Here is a 22,689-nt window from a genome sequence, read left to right as displayed (position 1 = left end):
TTCTACTCTATTTCATAAAGCATTGATCTACTCACCTCGAGGTTTTTTAAAATGTATCATTTAAATAGATGTAAGCATATTTCCAGATACAGTTGTATCACTCAGTTAAAAGAAAAATGAAGCCAAGTCCTTCCCTTCTCAACTTACAGAAGGTAGAAATACAAATCAAGCTTAAAGCTATACATGGGTGTGTCCACTTTAGAATCCATGTTTACATTAGTATAATACTGTATATCATATACCTTCATCAAAGTTGCCAAAGAAGAACCTTCTTGAGGGTTAGGAGGGCTTTAGAATTCAGCATTGAAGGTCTTTGAAGCTGTTAAGAGAGAACAGAATGTGAATATAATCTAAGAAACAGCATCAAATTGCACTGTTAAAAAGCTTCTGTAGTTATCTAAATAGAATAGGTTAGTAAAGACAAATATGGATCCGTTACAGGCAAAGATAGGAGAATTTATAATGGGGAAATAGGGAAATGACAGATGGCTAAATAATTATCTGTCTTTATGGAGGAAGATAAAAGTAATCTCTGAAATAATAGAGCTCCAAGGGACTAGTGAGAATGAGAAACTATTAGAAATTGATATTATTAAAAGTAAAAGTGGAATTGGATAAATTAGTGGGAATGAAAGTTGACAAATCTGTTCAGCCTGATGAACTCCTTCGCAGAATATTGAAGGAGGTGGCTGTAGAAATGGGGTAATGTGGTGTTAAGACAGTTGTAGTAGTAAAAATAAACCATTCAGCTCATCAAATCTGCTGTGCCATTCAGTGAGATCATGACTGATCTGATAATTCTTAACTTCACATTCCTTCCTTTTCCTCAACCCTTGATTCCCTTCATGATTAAAAATCTCCATCTCAGCTTTGAATATATTTAATAATCTAACCTCGCCAGCCATCTGTAGTAAAGAATTGCATAGATTCACTATCCTCAGAAGAAGTTCCTCCTTTATCTGTTTTAAATGTGCGATCCCTTATTCTGAGATTATGTCCTTTGGTCCTAGACCCTTCCTAAGAATCTTGAATGTTTCAATAAGGTCTCCTCTCCTGTTTTTATATCCAAAACAATGACAGACCCAATCGACCCAACCTCCCCTTGTAAATCAGTCTTCAGCCTAGTGAACCTTCTCTGGACTTCATTGCCAGTGTTATGACATGGAGACAGATGGCCAAATCCAATCAGCCTCTCTATTCTCTGTATTTGCAACATAGTGAAATTCAAATATTCATTGCTCCTCAAAATTGACCCCACACGTTCCTGAAAGGCATTTCGAATAACCGGTACCAGATTTTGTGGTAAAACAAGAAACTTTGGATGCTGGAGATCGGCAACAAACAAAACTTGATTGTTGGAGAAAGTCTGACTTTGTAAATAACTGATACCAGACAGTAGGTTTATAGCGTCAACAAAAGGTTTAACAATTTATTCATAATAACGTAGCTTTGGTTGAACATAGATAAGGTGAGTAGCAAAGGTCTTTTCCCTAGGGTAGGGGAGTTCAAAACTAGAGGGCATAGGTTTAAGGTGAGACTGGAAAGATTTAAAAGGGCCCTGAGAGACAATTTTTTTTTTAATGCAGAGGGTGGTGTGTATATGCAATGAACAGTCAGAGGAAGTGGTAGATGCTGGTACAGTTATAACATTTAATAGATATTTGGACATGTATGTGAATAGGAAAGATTTAGAGGGATATGGGCCAAAAGCAGGCAAATGGGCCTAGTTTAATTTGGGAAACTTGATTGGCATGGGTGAGTTGGACCAAAGGATCTGTTTCCATGCTGCATGACTCCGTCACGCATGTTAATTTAATTAACGTCTAAAATTTAAACGCAATCCTATTTAGTTATAGCCCCCATTCTCTTAAAGATCAACAAACCGACACAATTGAGGGATAAATCAAAAGAGAAAAATAAATGAATGTGACTGGCCAGTTCACTTGAGCAGACTGCGTGATCTGTAACATCAACAGCCTGTGGGATTATATCTTGCTTGGTTTCTGACACAGATCCATGCAGATTATTTGCAGTAGCGTCTGAGGAATATTCATTTAATTCTTGTAACTATTCTCTGAACTTTGATAGGACATCTAGAGCGCGATCAAACCTGTGTCCTGTAGCTTTTGCAGGCACAATTGTTCTGACCCAAACACAGTCCAGAAACCAGTTCAAACTCTGGCCTGTCCCTTACAGACTAATCGTCTGCCCAAGAGGTCCCAGTTAACATTCAACATGTGCCATCTGTTTGGGGCATAAGACCTGTCTGGGCTCAAAGCATCTATGGAGCACTTTCTAAATAGGAAGCAATCTGCAATTAACTTTCAAGGCTGGCCTCAAAAGCAAATAACTTGTTTGTTCTCACTTGAAACCAGGCTGCTGTCTTCAGTATGAAGATCATACTTCAGCACTCGGCTCAAAATTCATAGCTCCAAACCAAAAATGATAAAAAGGATAACATAAGATGAAAAATTAGCAAGGCTTCTAACACTAGTATATCTTTTTATCTGTCAAAATTCTATTGATTCTTGAACAATTTCTGCAAATTGGAAGGCTGCAGATGGCTTCCCTTCTGTTTAAGAAAGGTAGGAGAGCAAATACAAGAACGGTTAGCCTGATGTCTGTAGTAAGGAATATCCTAGACATAGAAAAAAATGTAATAACTGGACACTTGGAAAATAATTTGGGCAGAGTCAATATGCATTTATGAAAGGGAAATCATGTTTGACAAACCTGTTGCGTGTTTTTGAGAATATACGTAATAGGGTAGATAAGGAAGAACATGTCGGTCTGTATTTGGATTTTGAGGCTTTTGGTAAAGTTACATAACATAAAGGTGGTTAATGATCAAAATGAGAGAGCACAAAGGGCAGGGGTTAACATGTTGGCATGGATTGAGAATTGTTTAACAGAAAACAGTAGGAATAAATGGGCAATTTCAGGTGGCTGTTGGAATACTGTAATGATCAGTGCTTGGGCCTGAGCTTTTTGCAATCAATATGAATGATTTGAATGTAGAGATAAAATGTAGTATTTCCAAGTTTGTAGATGACACAAAACTAGATGGTGATGTGAATTGTGAGGGTGATATAAAGAGCCTTCACAGGGATTTAGACAGGCTGAATGAGTGAGCAAGAACATACGAGAGAGAGAGAGAGATAATGTGGAAAAATGAGAGTTTATCCCCTTTGGCAGGAGGAATGAAGGTGCAGAGTATAATTAAATGATGGATTGGGAAGTGTTTTTGTCCTGAATTGAGAATGCAAATGGTATGTTATTCATGTCAAGAGGATTTGAGTACAGGAGTAAAAATGTCTTGCTTCACTTGTATAGAATGTTGATGAGACCACGCTTGGAGTATTGTGAATAATATTGGTCCCTTTACCTGAAGAAGAATATGCTTTATAGCAGCACTCAAAATATATAGGTCACGAGCAAATCTGACACAAAATCTCTAGGGAAAACCATTCGTGAAGGTGACCGATCACCAGACAAATCTCACCTGCAATAGAATGGAAGGGAATTGTGAGGAATTGCTCCCCAGTCACATGCTGGTTTGCTGTATCAGTTGCCGATAGGTTTGCAACAAATGCAGGAGGGAAACAGCCTGTTGTTGGAGGAGCAGTGAGGGAGTCTCTGTTGGATGGGAGTCTGGGAACTAGGATCTAGAAGCAAGGTGGGGTTGTGTGGTTGTGAGGTGCAGTTAAAGAAGCCTTGGTAAGTTGTTGCTGTGTGAAACAGCAAAGGATGAACAGAAAGGCTTGGAAAGTAGTGAATATAGTCAATGATGTGATCCACTATTAAGGGAAATCTTAGTTGCTAAGAGTCATTTCAGAGGCTTTGGAGAAAATGTTTACAACAGAGTTCCAACAAAGATTGAAAAATTGAAAGAGATTTGATTTATTGTCACATGAATCTTGTTACAAAATAGTGAAAAGTGTTGATAGTGTTGCCACTGCTAAGTGCTATTTTAAAATGTTGAAAAATAAACCAAAACACACAATGTAAAGGCGGAAAAATGAAGAAGTGAAGTAAGTGTCCTCTTATGTCCTGACAATTGTTGTCAAGTGCTCCGTTATGAGTCCCCTTTGCTGCGCTGCCGCTGCAGGAATGAAAGTTGCCACACTTCAACGTCATCTTGCCTCCACTAGTACCTTCACCACTGTGCCCTTGTTGTACCTAGCCAATACTATCACCACTGATGTTGCTGGGTACTGCACCAGCCCAAACTTGCCACTGCCATGAGTCTGCTTCGGGCCTAACTCGCTGATGCAGCCACTGCTGATGCTGCCAGGTCTCGTACTGGGCCCAAACTCACCACCTCCGCCTCCACAAATCTGTACTGGACTTGGACACTGCTGGGAACACAAACTCACCTGTGCAGTAGCAGCCATGAATCGGCGCTAGGGACTCCTCAATGATTCCGAAGCTGCCGGGAGCCCAAACTTGCTTCACCTGCCACCGCCACAATTCTGCACTGCTGGGCCCTCTTGCCACTGCCGCCATCGCCGTGACCGAGCTCTTCACCAAGAGCGAGGTAAAATCAAATAGAAGAGGGGAATAAAAGCAAGAGAAGAGAGTAAGCGAAGAAATGAAACAAAAAGAAAAGCCATTGAAGTGTGGATGAGCCCCGGGCTCAGGAGCCCTACTCCACTGCCAATGGAGTCTTTAAGATAAGTGGGCAAGAACAAGATCCAAATATGGAGTGGATGTTCACTAAAAGTCCATTTCCAAAGAGGGCAAGATGGGTGATCAGAAACTGCTGGGAATTAAGATGGGTTACATTTGGGTAATAGATGGTTTAAAACCTGAAATTCTCAGCAAAACAAACAATATCAATGCAGTTATCATTGGAATAGAGGAAAGAGTTAGGGAGGGGACCTGAGTAGGGTTAGAACAAAGCTTTTTCCTTGTGTCTTACAATACATGGAAGTGCGTAACTGTGCTGAAGATAAAAATAATAAAGTAATTTGGAGTAATTCCTGTTTTATTTGCCTCTGCAGTAAAGACATGGCGTCAGTGGGCGCAAAGGAAAAATAAACAATTTGAAAGAAAGTTTGTAGATAGCTGGTCTGTATTTAGCATTTCTGTTAAGCTAAATTATAAAGAAATAATTTTGAAGTTATATTGAGATCACTTTCATATTGTAGGGTCCTAACATGTCCCATTGCAAAATCCTGTGTTGGGAGCTCAAAAAAAGGAAAGTGGCATTTAAATTCAGGCAAGCACTAAGCTCCTGACACTGAATTGGAGCTTCCCTTCATTGGTGAATCAGTAGGCGTTTTTAGATTGGTACAGTGCTTAATTTTATCCTGTTAGAAAACTTGAGAATTGAGGCAAGTTGATGAAACTAAAACACTAAATTGCTCTCTTAGTTGAAGCAAACAACAACACAGCAGTACTTGAAAATCCTGGAATTTACTGGTCGATGTGCTTAAGTAGCATTTCTATTATCAAAGCATTATTGTGGATGCAGTATTTTGTTTGAGACTACTATTGCATGGAATGGATTTTGTTTTTCAGAGATCAATTCTGGGAAAATTTGACGTCTGTGCTTTTTGGAGAACTGCCAGCACCCTGTAACATTACAGAGGTATAACTTGGAACCATTTTTTAATAGCCTGATTTTCAGTAAGTTACTGCTACTTTCTCCAGGGAGCACCATTTGACTCTATTCCGATTGTCTGCATTTCAATAGGAAGCTTTGGTTGCCAATTTCTGTATCGATATCACAGAGACATGGTTGAGGGAGGGTCAGGACTGACAATTCAGCATTCTGGGGTATAGAATCTTTAGGTGAGACCTGGTGGAGTTTGGTGTAAAAGAGGAGGTGGTTTTGCAATATTGATGGAGGAGTCAATTACTGCAATAAGGAAGGATGATATCTCAGAAGGATCTTCAATTGAGGCCAAGTGGGTAGAACTTAAAGGGGACAAACACTTCTTAGGGCTGAACTACAAACCCCTAAACAGTTAGGATGAGATAGAAAGATAGATGTGTAGGCAAATCTCAAGTGTAAAACTAATGAGATTTCAACATCCACTATCTTAACTGGCTTACATAATGTCTAAGACTTAGAAGGGTGGAATTCTTAACATTTGTTCAGGAGAGTTTTTTAAGCTAGCATATGGAAAGCCCAGCAAGTGAATTGCCTAATTTTAGGGAATGATAGATGTGGTAATAGGAGAACATTTCAGTGATAGTGACCATAATTCAGTTAGATTTAAAGTAATTTTATGGATGGGGACAAAGATGGACTGGAAATAAAGGTTGTAAATTGGAGGTGGGATTGATTGGGGTGGGGTGAAGCCAGGGGGCCGCGGTTGTTGATCTTAATAAGACAGGATCTGGGTACAGATAAATCCGCAGCATAGCAGTGGGTGACATTCAGAAAGTTTTGGAAAGTGTGTGGCAAAATATGTTCTCATAAAAGTGAAAAGGTGGGACCCAACAAGTGCAGAGAATCCAGGATGTCAAGGATTGATAAAACCAAAGAAAGCTTGTGTTAAATACCAAAGGCTCCAAACAGCGAATGTCCTAGTGGAGTACAGAAAGTGCGGGGATTTGCTTTAAATGAGAAATTAAGAGAGTGAAGAGGGATGTGAAAAAAATACCAGCAGGTAGCAGTTAAGGAAAGTTGGCATTTTATATATTTATTAGGAGTGAGAGAAGAGCCAGATAAAGAAGAGGGCTCATTAGGGAGCCAGAAAACACAGCTGAGGTTTTAAATGAATACTTTGCACCTGTGTTCACAATACAGAAGGATAACATTGGTTGAGAAATCAGGAGTCTGTGATATACTTGACCAAATTGGCATTGAGAGGGAGAAGGTTTTATTTGTTTCAGCAGGCTTGAAAGTGGATAAATCCTTAGGCTCGGATGAGGTGTATCCAAGACTGCTGAGAGAGGTAGGGAGGATGCTGACGTTAATTTATGTCCTTGCTGGCCACAGGAGGGGTGCCCTTGGACTGGAGGACAGCTAATGTGATAGTTCTTAAAGAAGGATGGTGGGCATAAACGAGGCAACTATAGCTAGTGAGTCTAACATCTGTGGTAGGGAAATCCTTGGAAAAACTTCTGGGGAGTGGAATTAATCTTCACTTGGAGAGGTAAGAATTAATTTTATGGAGGTGGCTAGATGTATAGATGAGGGTAATGCAGTTGATGTCCATGTGGACTTCATAAGACTTTTGATAAGGTCTCACATGGTGGACTAATTAAGAAAGCAAGGGCCCAAGGGATCCAGAGTAGGATGGCAAACTGGATCCAAAATTGGCTTGCTGGCAGGAAGCAGAGGGTGATGATTGAAGGGTGTTTTTGTGACTGGAAACCTTTGAGCAGTGGCATACCACAGGGTTCATTGCTGGATCCCATGCTGTTTGTTGTGTAGATTAATGTTCTGGATGTGAGTATAGGAGAAGTAAATGCACAGATGACACAAAATTTCGTGAGGTAAATACTGAAGAGGAAAGCCTTAGACTACAGAATGATGTAGATGGGCTTAACAGTGGCAGATGGAATTTAATCCTGAAAAGTACAAGGTGATCCATTTTGGAAAGACTAACAAGGCAAGGGAGTATACTTCAAAAAAAACCTAGGACATAGAGGATCAGAGAACCTGGTGTGCATGTACAGAAAGCCTTGACAGCAGGAGGCCAGGTAGATAAAGTGGTCAGGGCATGTGGGATACATGTCTTTATTAGTCAAGGCATTGAATACGAGAGCAAGGAGGTTATGATGGAGCTGTATATACCATTAGTTAGAGCGCAGCTGTGGTCACCACACTATAGGAAAGATGTGATTGCACTAGGGAAGGTGCAGATGTGATGTACCAGGATGGGGGTGGGGTGCGGGGAGAAGCAGATTTAAGGCAAGGAGCAGGAGGTTTAGATGGCATTTGAGGAAATTGTTTTTCACCCAGAGGGTTGTGCGTGTCTGGAACTCGCTGCTTAAAAGGATGGTGGATTAAGTCAAAAATCACACAACACTAGGTTATAGTCCAACAGGTTTATTTGAAATCACCAGCTTTTGGAGCGCAGCCCCTTCATCAGGTGTGGTGAGAGGAGAGCACGCAAACAGTTCATAGGCAGAGAGATCAAAGGATCATACAACTGGTGTGAGTGGAGTGAAGAAACCTAAATTGGCTGGCTGACTGCCTCCTGTTGAATCTTTAATCATTCATACATTCCTGCATTCTAGAAATTGCACAAATAGGAAATGGAGAACTGTTAGTTTCAATTGATTAATCTGTTTTAAGTCTGCCCCAAGATAAAAGTTTCATCAGTATCTGCCTAATTTTCCAAACTTCAAACAGGCAGAGTGATAAGAATATACAACAGGTGACATCTCAACTCAGGCACTGAATTTTAGGTATGAGGCCTTGTCCAGAGTCTGTCTCAGAGTTTTAACCTGGAATCAGGCTGGTTTTGTTCCTAAAGCAGGAATTTATAAAATGCCACACTGACTGTGACTACAAATTGTGCGTTTCTTGAACAAAATAGAATGTATCTGCAAATAAACAAACATCTTTGAAATGATTCACCCATAGGTTTATAGTATGTAGGTATGTGCATGTGCGCTCGCTCGCTTGAGAGAGAGAGAGTGTGTGTCAGTGTCCAAAACTGTGCAAACTACTTAAGGTAGAGAGATCAAAACAAGTTATCAAGGTGATAGTGTCAATACAGGACAGTAAGGAAGATTTTACAGATATAAAACATTGTGGTTGGGTCACCTGTAGTGTGACATTATCCCAAGATCACAGTTGAGGCTATTTTCGTGGGTATGGAACCTTGGCTATCAGTCTCTGCTTTGTTATCATTCTGCATCTTGGAGGACACTTACCTGAATATCTGATGCTGAATGCCCTTGACTACAGAAGTGGCGATTGTGTAGTATTCATTCATCTGGTGTCGTAGCACTATCTTGCCAATAAACCATGGCTTGGGGCATCCTTGCCTGCATTGTATGAGTTGGACAACATTGGCCAAGTCCATTGATTGTCTCATTGGACTCGCTGTTGACATCTTGGGGATTGTTGAATTCCCGGAGCCTCATTTGCCTGATACATTCCTCTGTCTGCCGCGAGACCCATGGGGTCCGTTTTGGTAGTGGGGCAGAAATTGAGCCCTCGGCTGAGAACTTTGATTTCGTCCAGTTGGAGGGTTTGGTCAGATAAGTTGATGTGTTTCCCTGTGCTAGTGCCGCTTTCAACTGTGGTACCAGGGGAAGCTTGGTTACTCCTGGTGGTGATGCCAATGTTCTCCAGTTCCTTGTTCTTGGTGTGCATGTAGGTGGTGTAGTTCCATTGGCTCGTCTGCTTGGCAGTGTCTTGGCAGTTCTTCTGTATCTTGAGCGCAAGCTGAGAATGTAGGCTCTGTCTTGATTTCAAGGTTGTGGCGCCTGCTGTAGTGTTGGTGAACGTGATGATTAAGGAGTTTGTGAGTCGTGCGATGGCAGAGTCTCAGTGTAGTGTGTTGTACGTCAACTTGGGTGGGTTTCTGATCTGTAGTCCTTAGATCTTCTCTGCTTTCTTGCATTTCTGCAGAAATTTGTCTTGTCGACATGTGCGATCTTGGAGATCCTCTTCTTTTTGAGCCGGCGGCTTGTGGTATTGATAGTAGCCATGATGTGGAGGTGCTGGTGTTGGACTGATTCCAAGTTAAAACTCTGAGACAGACTCTGGACAAGACTTCACACCTACAATTCAGTGTGCGACCTGAGATGTCACCTATTGCATATTCTTATCGCTCTGCCTGTTTGAAGTTTGGAAAATTAGGCAGACACTGATGAAACTTTAATTATCTTGGGGCAGTGACTTGAATCAGATTCTGGAATTTGCAGCTTAATGAATTGAAACTAGCCGAGTTCTCCATTTCCTGCTTCTGCAATTTCTAGAATGCAGGAATGTATGAATGATTAAAGATTCAACAGGAGGCAGTCAGCCAGCCAGCCACTCTACGTTTCACCAATGTCCTGTACAGCTGCAACATAACTTCCCATCTTCTAAACTCAATGCTCTGATTGTTAAAGCCAGTGCGCCAAAAGCTGCCTTCACTGCGCTGTCTACCTGTGACTCCACTTTCAGAGAATTGTGCACCTAAACTCCAAGGTCCCTCTGTTCCGCTATGCTCATTAAGGCCCTACCATTCACCATGAAATTCCTACCTTGATTTGCCTTTCCAAAATGCAACATCTCACACTTATCTGCATTAAACTCCATTTGCCATTTCCAGGTCTTCTGCTCCAGCTGATAAGATCCTGCTGCAATTTCTGATAACCTTCCTCACTTTCCACGATACCACCTATTTTAGTGTCATCTGCAAACTTACTAATCATGCCTTGTACATTCTCATCCAAATCATTGATATAGATAACAAACAACAATGGGCCCAGTACCGACCCCAGAGGCACACCACTATTCACAGGCCACCTATCCATCAAGTATCTTTCCACTATTACCCTCTGCTTCCTACCATCAAGCCAATTTTGTAAACAATTTGCCAGCTCTCCCTAGATTCCATGGGATTTAACTGTCCAGAGCAACCTACCATGTGGAACCTTACCAAAGGCCTTACTGAAATCCATGTAGACTATGTCTACTGCCCTGCCCTCAGCAACCTTTCTGGTCACTTCATCAAAGAACTGTAACAAATTTGTGAGGCATGATCTCTCATGCACGAAGACATGCTGACTACCCCTAATCAAATCCTGTCTTTCCAAATGCATGTGTATCTTATCCCTCAATCTTCTCAAGTAACTTACCTACCAGGGATGTTAGGCTTACTGATCTATAATTCTCACCTGTGGCTAGTGATGATGCACATGTATCAGCCAGGGCTCCCGCAATCTCTTCTGTAGCCTCTTGCAGGGTTCTTGGATATGTTTGGACAGGACCAGGACATTTATCCACCTTCATACATTCTAATTCTTCCAACAGCACCTCTACTGTGATAGGGACTGTCCCCAAGACATCTCTACTAACTTCCCCAAGTTCCCAAATCTTCGTGTCTTTCTCCATGGTAAGCACAGAGGAGAAATATTCATTGAGAACCTCCCCCATCTCCTAGGGTTCCACATATACATGTCTACTTTGGTCCTTGAGGGGTGCTATTCTCTCTCTAGTTATTCTTATTCCTTTAATATACTTAAAGAATCTCTTTGAATTCACCCTAATCTTCTCAGCCAAAGCTATCATGTGCCCCCCTTTCACCCTCCTGGTTTCCTTCTTCAGTAAATACCCCCATGTACCTCCAAAGATTGCCTTGATCCCAGCTGCCTGTACCTGAGCCATGCCTCCTCCTTTTTTCTGGTCAAAGCCTCATTATCTCTTGTCATCCACGGTTTCCTACTCTTGCTAACCTTGTCCTTCATCCTCACAGAAATGTATAGACCTTGAACTCTAGCTATCACACTTTTAAAGGCCTCCCACTTGCCAGAGGTCTCTTTGCCTGCAAACAAACTACTCCAATCAACCCCTGCAGGCTCCTGTCTAATTCCATTAAGATTCACCTTGCTCCAGTTTAAGACTTGAACCTGTGGACCAGTTTTGTTCTTCTCCATAACTATTTTAAAATTAATAGAACTGTGGTCACTGGTCCCAAAGTGCTCCCCCACTATCACCTCAGTCACCTGCCCTGCCCTATTTCCCAAGAGTTGTTGAGTTTTGCCCCTTCTCAAGTAGGATCCTCCATAATACTGCTTGAGGAAACTTTCCTGAACACACCTAACAAATTCCTCCCCATCTAAGCCCTTAACACTGACAGTCTCAGTCTATGTTAGGAAAAATAAAACTCCCCCACTATGACAACTCTATTTCTCCTGCAGGTTTCCACAATCTCCCTACATATTTGTTCCTCTAATTCCTGTTGACTATTTGAGGGCTTATAGTACGACCCCAAAAATGTCACCATCCTGTTCTTATTTCTTAGCTCCATCCACAGTCTCACTGGATGATCTGTCAGTTATTTCATCTCTGACTACTGCTGTGATACTCCTCCTGCTTAGCAAAAATGCAACTCCTCCTTCCTTTCCTCCACCTCTGCCTGTCTAAATCACCTGTGCCCCGGAACATTAAGCTGCCAGTCCTGTCCCTACCTTAGCCATGTCTCTGTAATAGCTATGATATCCCAGCCCCACGTACCTCTCCATGCGCTGAGTTCATTGGCCTTACCCGTCAGCTGTCTTGTATTGAAATTGACGCAATTTAATCCAACGGGCATTCCTTGCTCTCTGTCATGTTCCAGCTTGACCTGTCTCCTCAACTTGCTATTTCTGATTACTGTATCTCCTTCTAGCCTCTCACTTGCCTCCCTACCAATCTAGTTTAAACCTGTTGGACTATAACCTGGTGTCTTGTGAACTTTGACTTTATCCAACCCAACACCAGCACCTACACGTTAAAAGACGGTGGAAGCAGAAGCAGTCGACATTGAAGATCTATGTAGATTAGCACTTGAAATGCCATTAGCATATAAGGCTACAGAGCAAGATCTAGAAAACGGGATTAGAGTAAATGAATGTTTGACTGAGACAACAAGATGGGCTGAAAGGCCTCTTTCCATTTCGTAAAAATTCTGGCAATGAATAACACTGCTGAGGTATTGTGTAGCTTCCTAATTATTTTTATCAACACCTTTCTTAAAGCTGCTGTCTATTGTCAGAACTGTACTGAGTTGGACGTGCTTTCCTTATAATACAAGTACTGTTGAGATCTATTTGCCAACCTTTTAAGCTCTTGCCATCACCTACCAAAATGATGACTGGTCCTTTGTTTCATTTCCCCCTTGCCTCCAAAATGCGTGGCAGTAAACTTCATAGTACCTTAAAGCAGATGAATATCTATAAGCGGATGTGAAGTTAATTCAACCTGCTCCGTATTAATGAATTTTGTAATAATAATTATTCTGATACAGAAGAGCGTACTGGACACTTGTGCCTTCACCCTGAAGATCATCTGCCTGGAAATTTACTATGTTGTCAGGTACAATTTTTTTTTCTTTTGCTTCTTACTTCCAGGAGACGTGGGCCTTGCTGCTACAGTCAGAATACCCTTGATCTGATTGGCTCGTAAGGCAATTTCAGAGGCCAGTTAAGAGTCAACAGCATTATTGTGGGTCTGGAATCACATGTAGGCTGTTGCAGATAAGGATGACAGATATCCTTCCTTCAAGGATGTTAGCAAACCAAATCGGTTTTTACAACAATCGATGATAGTTGTCATGATAATTCAATTTATTGCCACTAGCTGTTGTGGTGGAGTTGAACCCATGACCCATCAGCCCACGTCTTTGCATTGCTAGCTCAGTTACATTATTATGCCACCACTTCCCTGATTCAGAAACAGTAACAGTTTTTTCAGCAGGGTTATTTATTAAATAACAATCTGTTCCTGTGTTGAGATACAGGTAGATTACATCATGATGCTGAAACATCCATGACCGAGAAATTCCACTGGCTTAAGTGAATTAGAGACTGAAAGTAATCCTATCTGGTGTTCCTCTGCCGCCTTCTGAGTTAGGAATTTTGCACACACCTGCGCTTGAGACACAAATACTGCTTAATTAGATCATATTCACTGACCTATGTTGACTCCTGATCTTAAAACTCATCCTTGTTTTCAAATTCCTCCATAGCCTGGCCTTTACTCTCCCTAAATCCTGCAGTCCTACTGTCCTTCAATTCTGGTCTTCTGACCATCTTCTATTTTAATTATTGTACCATTGCAACTGTGTTTCCAACTGTCAAGTCCTAAGCTCTGGCATTCACTCCTTCAATCACTGCATCTTGTATTCCTCTTACGTTTTTGGTTATGTGCTGTAAAAACTTTTATGTGGCAATGATGTGAAAATTGTTTTGCTCCTTGAAGAAACTTTGGACATCTTCCTATGCTTCATAAATACCCAGCTATTGTTAGACTGCAGCAGCAACTTCACTGAGGTCTACTAGTTCTTTTTAATTTGTTCAAGTCAATTGCAGCAATGTCTGGAAAGTAAATAAACCAGTCGTCACCTGATGGGATTCCTCTTTGATTAGTCGGAACAAAATTTGGAGATTTAGGATTAATGTTGCAAGCTGTGCCAACATATGAAATAAGAGCTGATGTAGACCATTTGGCGCCCGCTCTACCAGTCAGTAATAATGTGGTTGATAGTTTGTTTTGAATTCCACATTCCCACCTGCACCTGAACCTTTGATTCCTTTCTAACAATAATCTGTCCACCATGCTTTAAAAAATATTCACACTAGCCCCAATTCCACTGTCTTCTGAGGCAGAGGATTCCAAAGTGTGTCAACCCTTAGGGAGGAAAAGATATCTTTACCTCAGTCCTAAAGGGAAACTTCTAACTTTAAAACAGTGGTTCTGAACATACCTAAGAGCAAACATGCTTTCCATGTGTACCTTGTCAAGACCTTTCTGGATCTTACACATTTCAATTGAGTCACCTGTCGCTCTTCTAAACACTTGTGGAAACAATCCTAGTCTTTGCAATCTTTCCTGATTAGGCAGCTTGCTCACTCCAGGTATCAATCTAGTAAACCTCTCCAACACATTTGTAATCTTCCTTAAGTAAAACCAAAACTGCACACAGTATTTAAGATGTGATCCCACCTGTGCCCTGTATAACTGGAGCACAACAACCTTACTTTAATGTTCAATTCCTTTCAAAGAATAGCATTCCATTAGCTGCATTAACTACTTGCTGTACCTGCATGTTAATGTTTTAAGACTCATGCGCGAGAACACCTAGATCCCTTGGAATTCTGCTGTCATTCTCTGCTAAAGTAATACTTTGCATTTTTTATTTTTCCTGCGAGAGTGAATAGCTTCACGTGTACTTTGCCAATTTTTTGCCCACACACTTAAGCTGTACTTATTTTTCTGTAAACTCTCTTGTCTTCACAGCATTACTTTCTGTCTATCTTTGTCATCTACAAATTTAGCTACCATGCTTTCGCTCACCACCTCGTTGATGTAGCTTCTAAAATGTTGAGGCCCCAGTACAGACCCCTCCCACACTCAGCTCCTGCCAGTCAGATGCAGACCCATTTATGTGCACTTTTGTTAGTCAGCCAAACTTCTATTCCTGCTAATATGTTACCTTCTACACCATGAGCTTTTATTTTCTGCAATAACTATTGTGGCATCCTATCAAATGCCTTCTGGAAACCCAAGTACATCTACAGTATCCCTCTTACCCACACTGTTTCTTCAGTGAGCCCTAATGAATTGGCTCGACGTGTTTCCCTTTCATGAAACTGTGCTGAGTCTTCCCAGTTCCCTTGAATTTTTCGAAGTGGCCAGTTACAACCTCTTTACTCAATTCCATCACCTTCTCCATGATGGATTTTGAATTAACTGACATACAGATTCCTGTTTTTTGCATCCCTCCCTTCTTGAATGAAGCGGTTATTTTTTGCTATTTTCTAATCTGATGGAGCTTCTTTTGAATCTAGGAAATTTTTGAAAGCTTAATCTCGTGCATCTATTACTTCATTAATCACCTTTTTGAAAACTATAGGATTAATCACATCTAGACAGAGCCTTCTCTGCCTGCAGCTACATCAATTTGCTTAGCACTCCTTACCTCGTGATTGTAGTTTTACTATGTTCATCTCTTCCCTCTTCCCCCCCCCCCCCCCCCCCCCCCCCCCCCAAATACAGCTGTTACTAGAAATTCTTTTGTTCTCTACAATGAAGACAAAAGCAAAATATTTGTTCCTTTCACCCAATTATTTCTTTATTTACTGCTAATGCCCATTCTCCAATTGTAGAGCACCAGCAATCATGTTGCTTGCTGTTTTCCTTTTTAAATACCTGCAGAAACTCTTGTTATCTGCTTCATATTTCTAACTAGCTTCCTCATACTCCAATGTCTTCCTTCGGACAAAATGATTTTTAGTCGTTCTCTGCTGTACTTTTTTTGCTGTGACCAATTATTTAACCTGCCACACACCTTTTGTGCTTTTCCCTTAAGTTTGATGCTTTTCCTAATTGCATAAGTTGACCATGGATGTGGATCCTCCCTTCGCAATTTTTCATGGTAGTAATATACTTATTCTGAGCATTCTGAAATATTCCCTTAAACATCTGCCACTGCATCTGTATGGATCCATCCTCTAACCTATTATACAAGTTCACTTCAGCTAGCTCTGATTTCTCCCAAATCAATCTTTGAGCCGTGTCCTTCATCTCTCTAACTTTATATGCTCTATGCGAATTAGCACATGGTTGAAGTAATCAGACATTATAATCTTTGAAGTTTTGCTGTAAAATTAGTGCCTAGTTCCTCAACTCTATACAGAACTCCTTTCCTAACTCTACCTATATTATTAGCATCTACATGGACCATGATAACTGCTTTTTCCCTACTTGCAACAGTAGGTCAAAAGTAAGGTGAATTTTGGTTAAACATAAATATTTTTCATAATTCATACAACATATGTTAATGTACTAATAAGTTGCTATTAATTTTAATGTATTAGATGTGTTGGAATAACTATATCAATGCTGTGTTTTTTTAATCCTTCACCCAGTTAGTTTTTTGAAACTTATTCTTCATTTTGCAGTTGAGAAAACAGTGTATGCTGTATAAATCTGTATTTCGGGAATTTTGGTTTATGGATTTTCTTTTTGTCATTACATTGGGAGGTTCTTAGAGAAGCTTACGCTTTCTGTGTAAAAGGAAAGACACAAGTTTTCTATTTTGGTGAATGTTTCTTCTGTTTTTAATAGATGGACTGAATGAGGAATTTTGTTTTCTTCTGATCTCCTTTCTGTGCAGTTGTAGATTTATTCTTAGGTTAGTTGTTGCACAAAATAATTCAAGTTTGTTTTAAAAACCATTCTTGATAACTATCCCTTCTCTGGTGTTTGTAGTGCGTTTGCAATACCAACTCTCTCAAGTTATTTTGTCATTTTTCTCTTTAATTGACAAATCCTTTACAGTCACAAAGGTGTCAAAGTTGTGGTCCAGTCGTCTGAGTTGACTCAAGCCAAGTATGAATTAGCAGTTGATGACCTATGTTTAAATAGTCATTGATTTGTATTTTTTTTTCTGTCAGGGGTTCTCTGGACCAATCTTTAAAGCACACACTGAAGATGTTCTTTGAGAAGAAGCGGTATGAATATTGGTCTGAGTACATAAAATCTCTTGTTACGCATATGATGGAGACAGAAACTGAGGGGGTTGCTCCATTTCTGGAGTTCCATATGATAATCTCTGCATGGAGAATGGTGCTCGTACTGGCTACCAACTACGTAAGGAAAATATACTATTTATTTTGAGGATTAATAGGAAATTTGTCACCATTATATAGTAGTGACGTGCAATTTTCTAATTTTTCACTTGGATTGTCTCCAGGACCTGACATGGACTTCAAGTTATAGCCCTTTGGTTTTCTTTATATATTCTTTCATGGGATGTGAATGTCACTGGACAGGCTACTATTTATTGCCCATCTCCAATTGCCCAGAGGGCAGTTGAATGTCAATCACGTTGCTTTGGATATAAATTCACATCGGCCAGACTGGTTAAGGATGGCAGATTTCCTTCTCTAAAGGACATTAGTGAACAGATGGGTTTTTCCTGACAATTGGCAATGGTTCATGGTCATCATTAGACTCATAATCCCAGATTTTTATTGCATTCAACTTCCTGCCATGGTGGGACTTGAACCTGGGTCCCCAGGGCATTTACCTGAGTCTCTAGATTAATAGTGGAGTAATAATACCATTAGGTCTTCACCTCCCCAATATTCTGAAGCAGTGTCAACCAAATTAATGAAGTAGCCAATGAGGCAGTAGTCAGGGAGCACTTAATGAAAACAGGATTCTCATAGTGCTTGATGCGCAGCTGACATTTTAAAAATGTTTCTTAGACGTATGCAAAATGTGTAGAATGTATACATTGCTCTGAGAACATTGAGTTAACCATGTAGTGTGGAACAGGAGCACATAAGTTTGCCAGACTATGCATCACCCCATTTGGTTTTTAACTGTAATCTCACACAATTAAAATTTTCTGGTATTTGCCAAATAATCACCAATTTTTTTTTAATGCAATTCAATATTTGAATCCAGTTGGTTTGGATCACTGCCTAGTTACATAACTATTATTCTACTGCCCCCGTGTGCTCAGTTATGCAAAATGCAATATGCTCTGGTGACCATGACTAAACTTCCCATTTTCAGTGAAAAGTTTGAACAATTTCTGTGCCAGTCTTTTTGTTACTCTTTTCTTCGGGCATGTAAAAATGGTGGTAGGTGCATATGTAGCAGATTGAAGGCCATCTTCCCCTTTCTTTAAATTTCATACCCAATCTAGGATATTAATACTGCTGCAGATTAACCGTTGCATTGAACCACTTACATTGTGAAATAGCATGCAGATAGCCAAGAATAAAGCTCAATTTTTTTGGCTATTTTCTTCCCCAGGTGGAGGTGATGCATCTATGTGATAATTCACTACGGCTACAGTTATTACAAGATGTTCTAGAGGGAACCAAAGTTTTGGTAAGTTCTTTTGTAATTTCAATCAAATTCACAATCTTAGTATTGCTGAAAAAGACACATTTTTTGAAACTTTGTTTTGTACTCATCAGCACAATTTGTAAGCAGTACTGTTCTAAAAGGAAAACCACATATGTACTGAATGAGAGGAGAGCCCTGATTGATTGACCGGTGGATTCTGGTCAAGACATTGCTATGGATCTTAATTCACAGTTTTAAATTGGGCTTTGAGAACATGTTCAGCACACACAAACCCCTCTTACACATTTTCTGATAAGCAGTTTTAGATTTATATTTGTTGAAAGTGTGCAAGTTAGCTTCAAGTCCACCCTTTTACACTGGACTCTTGCTTCAAAAGAAAACTTTCTTTTTGATAGCTTCTGGTGCCTTCATCTGCTTCATGTTTGCGAATGGGATCTATGTTGGCAACACTCCTCCTAATCTTGTTGAAACAGTGGAAAAGGTAGGAAGCAAAAATATGCAGTTGAAGATAGTTATCTGTTCAGGTTTTGAGTAACATCTTTTGCATTTTCTTTCAGTGTGCATTGTGCATTTCTGTTGGAATTTATGCAAAATTCCACCTGTTTTATTGCCTGTTATTTACTAGAAATTGCTAAAAATTGCAAGAAAATACTGTGCTTCATGTATATTAAATTCGCTCAAAACGGCAATATTATTTTCACTTTCCAATTCCAGATCTGAGAGTATACGGACAGCATGTCTCTGGATGTTGCTTTGTTTCTTCTATTAATCTTATTTAAGGAAAGGTGTATAATGCAGATCGTTGTCCCATAATGATGTAATGGTGCAGAACCCTGGTTTTTCAATTTTCTTTCCCTTTTCAGCATCATTGTTCAAGTGTCTAAAATTCTGGACCCACTGGACCAAATTCTAGAGAGTCTGTCACAGAGTAACCAGTACTTTATGGAGAAGACAAAGGCAAAAATATTTTCAGCTATCATAACTACTCTTCAGATCAAACGGCTACGAGGTGAGAATATCATTTCTTTTCTCAGTACTTCCAGAGATTGTACCCTGTTACCTTAAATCAGTGTTCAAGGTATTGATTGCCATGAAAAATAAGTGTATGCCCAGTGGCTAAAGGTTAGCATCTTTAAAAGAAAATGGAATGGGCTCCACTTGGAAGAGGATGATGTACATCTAAAGCTGAGATGCAGGGAGCATGGGAAGACATGTAATTTGTTCTTGTAAAATTGAGAATGATAATCTGCTTTAGAAAATGGCCATGGTTAGTTTAATATGCTTTTTGTCTATTACTCCAATATTGGTGCCATAGTTGATAAACCAGCAAAAATTATATATCTCAGATATCGGAAGCTTGCTGTTTTATCATGGCCTCCACAATGTCCACGTAGTCAGTTGAGGGTGTGAGTAAGAAAGTTTGCTACCAGTAAGTTTTATTTAAGGCAATAATGCATTATTATTTTATGCTGGAAATAAAATATGACAGAGCCCGTGCATTACATTTCTATTACTTAGTGTGTTGTTTTACATTGATTATGTAGACCTCTTGATCAACCAGTATACTCCTGGTCTTGTAGGTGCCGCTTAATAAAAGGTTTGCTGTACTTATAATCTCATAGCCCCTACTGTAGTACACTCCACATTCTAAAACTGACACCAGGCACACATCTGTTTGACTGCAAACATCACCAACTGCAGCCTGGTAATTCCAGGTGTTAACCTTCCATGAAAAATCTGAGTAACCCCCAAACAGGATGGGCCAGGGAAGATGTGGCCACTTGCTGTGCAAGTTGAAATGAGGAATAGTTTAAATTGTCACACTTAAGAGTATCGCCACACATACTGAACTCTTCCCTGACCAATTCATTCCCAGTGGCATCACAGCTGACAATTGAATTGATCGTTAATCTCCCCATTGAATGTAACTGCTTCCCCAACTCTGTGGATTTTAAAAAAGTGGCATTGATAACATTGAATTATAATACTAAAAAAAGTTTGTGAAATAAATACTTTTCAAGGTTTCACTGATTTTATAAAAGCAAAATATTGTAGATAGTAAAATTCTGAAACTTAAAGCAGAAAATGCTGCCAATCTTTCAGATTTGGCAGTATCTATGGAAATAAACGGTTAATGTGTCAGGACTGTAACCCTATATCTGAGCTTCTGAACAATTGTTGCTTGCCAGGGAGTTGGTATTGGTCTAGAATCTGAGAGGTGATAGTTGAATGAGATTTGTTGTGGGCAGAGGCACGCTGGATGACCTCAAGTTTACATTGCTTAGCATGTGGGATGGTAAGTAGTTGTATATTGGAATAGTCAAGTTTAGAGAGGGAAAAAAAGAAATGGAATGGAGATTTCCACAACAGAAGAGCTGAGGCAGGGTGGTGTTGGGTGTTGAAACAGATTGGAAGTAGATGGTCTTAATGATGGCACAGGTGTGTGTTTGGAAGCTCATCTCAGGATTGGGTGTGGCACCAAGTTTGTGAGCAGTCTCTTCGCCCTTAGACTGTTGCCAGGCAGAGGGGTAGAGTCAGTAAAGAAACAGTTTGTAATTGGGTGGAAACAATGGCATCAGTAGTACCAATTTTTAATTAGAAATTTCAGTTCATCTAGTGTTTGATGTCAGCCTTACAATTTAGAGACTAAGATAGGTCTGAGGGAAGTGGAGTGCTAGTGGATATTGTCAGTGCACATGTGGAACTTGATGTGCTTTTGGATGTTGTTGCTGAGGGGTAACCTGCAGATGAGGAAAAGCAGGCCAAGGATAGATCCTTGGGGGAAACGAGAAGGAGCTTTGTAGCAATGGAAAGAGCCAGTGATTCTCTGGCTACAATTAGACATGAATGGAACTGAGTGCAGTCCCATCAAGCTGGGTGATGGTGAGAAGTTTGAAGAGATGGTGTGACTAACTGTCAAAAACTGGAAAAGGAGAAGGAATAGCTTACCTTCACATCCATTTGTGGCTAACAGCCCTTTTTGTTCTATGGGAGAGACATAAGCAAGTATTTGTTAAGTACAAAATATGTTAAATTGTTTTGTATATTAAAGATACTCTGAGCTGATTTTGAGTTCTGGGAAACATGATCATGACAGTATATTTGCAGAATTTTCAGAGGTAAGGATGGTTGAAATAATATAATAGATTGCAAGAGCATTAAGGTCAATTGCCTTTTGAGGAGAGAGGTGATGGTTGCTGCGTTTTTTGGACAGAACCTGAGGAGAGATCAATTAATATCTGCTGACGTGGGATCCAGGAGGTGAGGTTTGATCAGAAAGCTGTTGGGAAAGCAGAAGATGAGTCTCAGGCAAGATGAGTTTGGAGAAAGAATGAGTGAAAATAGGAGAAACACTAGAGAAAGAAGCAACTGTAAAGTTAAGAGCAGTGGGAAGCCTTGGCAGTGTTTTAGCCTGGTGGATCGGGGTAGAGAAGGAAGTGAGAGACAGCAGATCGATCAATCTCAATCATAGACATCCATGGCCCTTTATGCTTGCTGGAGGTGGGTGAAAGAGACATGAGAAGAATTTAATACACTGGCTTGCGATTGAGAAAAGAAGCAGAGGAAGATAGGGAATGATGATGGTTACCTTTGTATTCCAACATGATTATGGAATAAGGAGCTATTTTCACAGATGAGAACATAAGCTGGTGCTGCTTTCAGCAATTTGCCCAGATCTGGCATGGAATGTCCTAAACCGTTTTTTCTTAAACCATATACATTAAAGGCTCCAACTCTGAATTTAAGAGCATGGAAACGAGGTTTAAGGCTGAGCAATGGCAAGGTGAGAGATAGAAATGTTTTTTTCTGGTGTGAGAGCATTGAAAGTGGAGGTGAGAGTGTAATCGAGCAGACAGTAGTTGAAGAAACGAGTTTTAAATGACATTTTCACTTGTGATGGGCACGTTATTTAGAGGAAGGGTCACCGGACCTGGAACGTTAACTCTGATTTTTCTTCACAAATGCGGCCAGATCTGCTGAGCTTTTTCAGCAACTTCTGTTTTGTTCCTGACTTGCAGCATCCACAGTTCTTTCGGTTTTTATGTCATTTAGAGGGGTGGATTTGCTAGAAGCAAGTATTTATGTTGAACACAAAATTTGTAAAATTGTTTTGTATTTTATAATTTACATGAGTTACACACACTTCAGATTTAAAACTTAGTCATCTTTCCTGTTTTTCAGTTTATTTGCAGTTATCT

General features: G+C 40.1%; 1 protein-coding gene across 1 annotated transcript in view; it reads left to right on the top strand.

Annotated features, from left to right (window-relative positions):
* Positions 1-22,689, top strand: part of nup188 (nucleoporin 188) — a 102,852-nt gene that overhangs the window by 27,253 nt on the left and 52,910 nt on the right. Inside the window, exons 20-25 of the mRNA XM_048613387.1 lie at positions 5,524-5,593; positions 12,912-12,979; positions 17,062-17,257; positions 18,434-18,511; positions 18,886-18,971; positions 19,354-19,499. Coding sequence (XP_048469344.1) covers positions 5,524-5,593; positions 12,912-12,979; positions 17,062-17,257; positions 18,434-18,511; positions 18,886-18,971; positions 19,354-19,499 — 644 coding nt within the window. The remainder of the gene's footprint in view (positions 1-5,523; positions 5,594-12,911; positions 12,980-17,061; positions 17,258-18,433; positions 18,512-18,885; positions 18,972-19,353; positions 19,500-22,689) is intronic.

This window comes from Rhincodon typus, chromosome 28 (genome assembly GCF_021869965.1).
Source record: "Rhincodon typus isolate 14 chromosome 28, sRhiTyp1.1, whole genome shotgun sequence".
In the NCBI taxonomy this organism is placed as follows: Eukaryota; Metazoa; Chordata; class Chondrichthyes; order Orectolobiformes; family Rhincodontidae; genus Rhincodon; species Rhincodon typus.
This window is presented reverse-complemented; position numbering and strand designations above follow the sequence as displayed.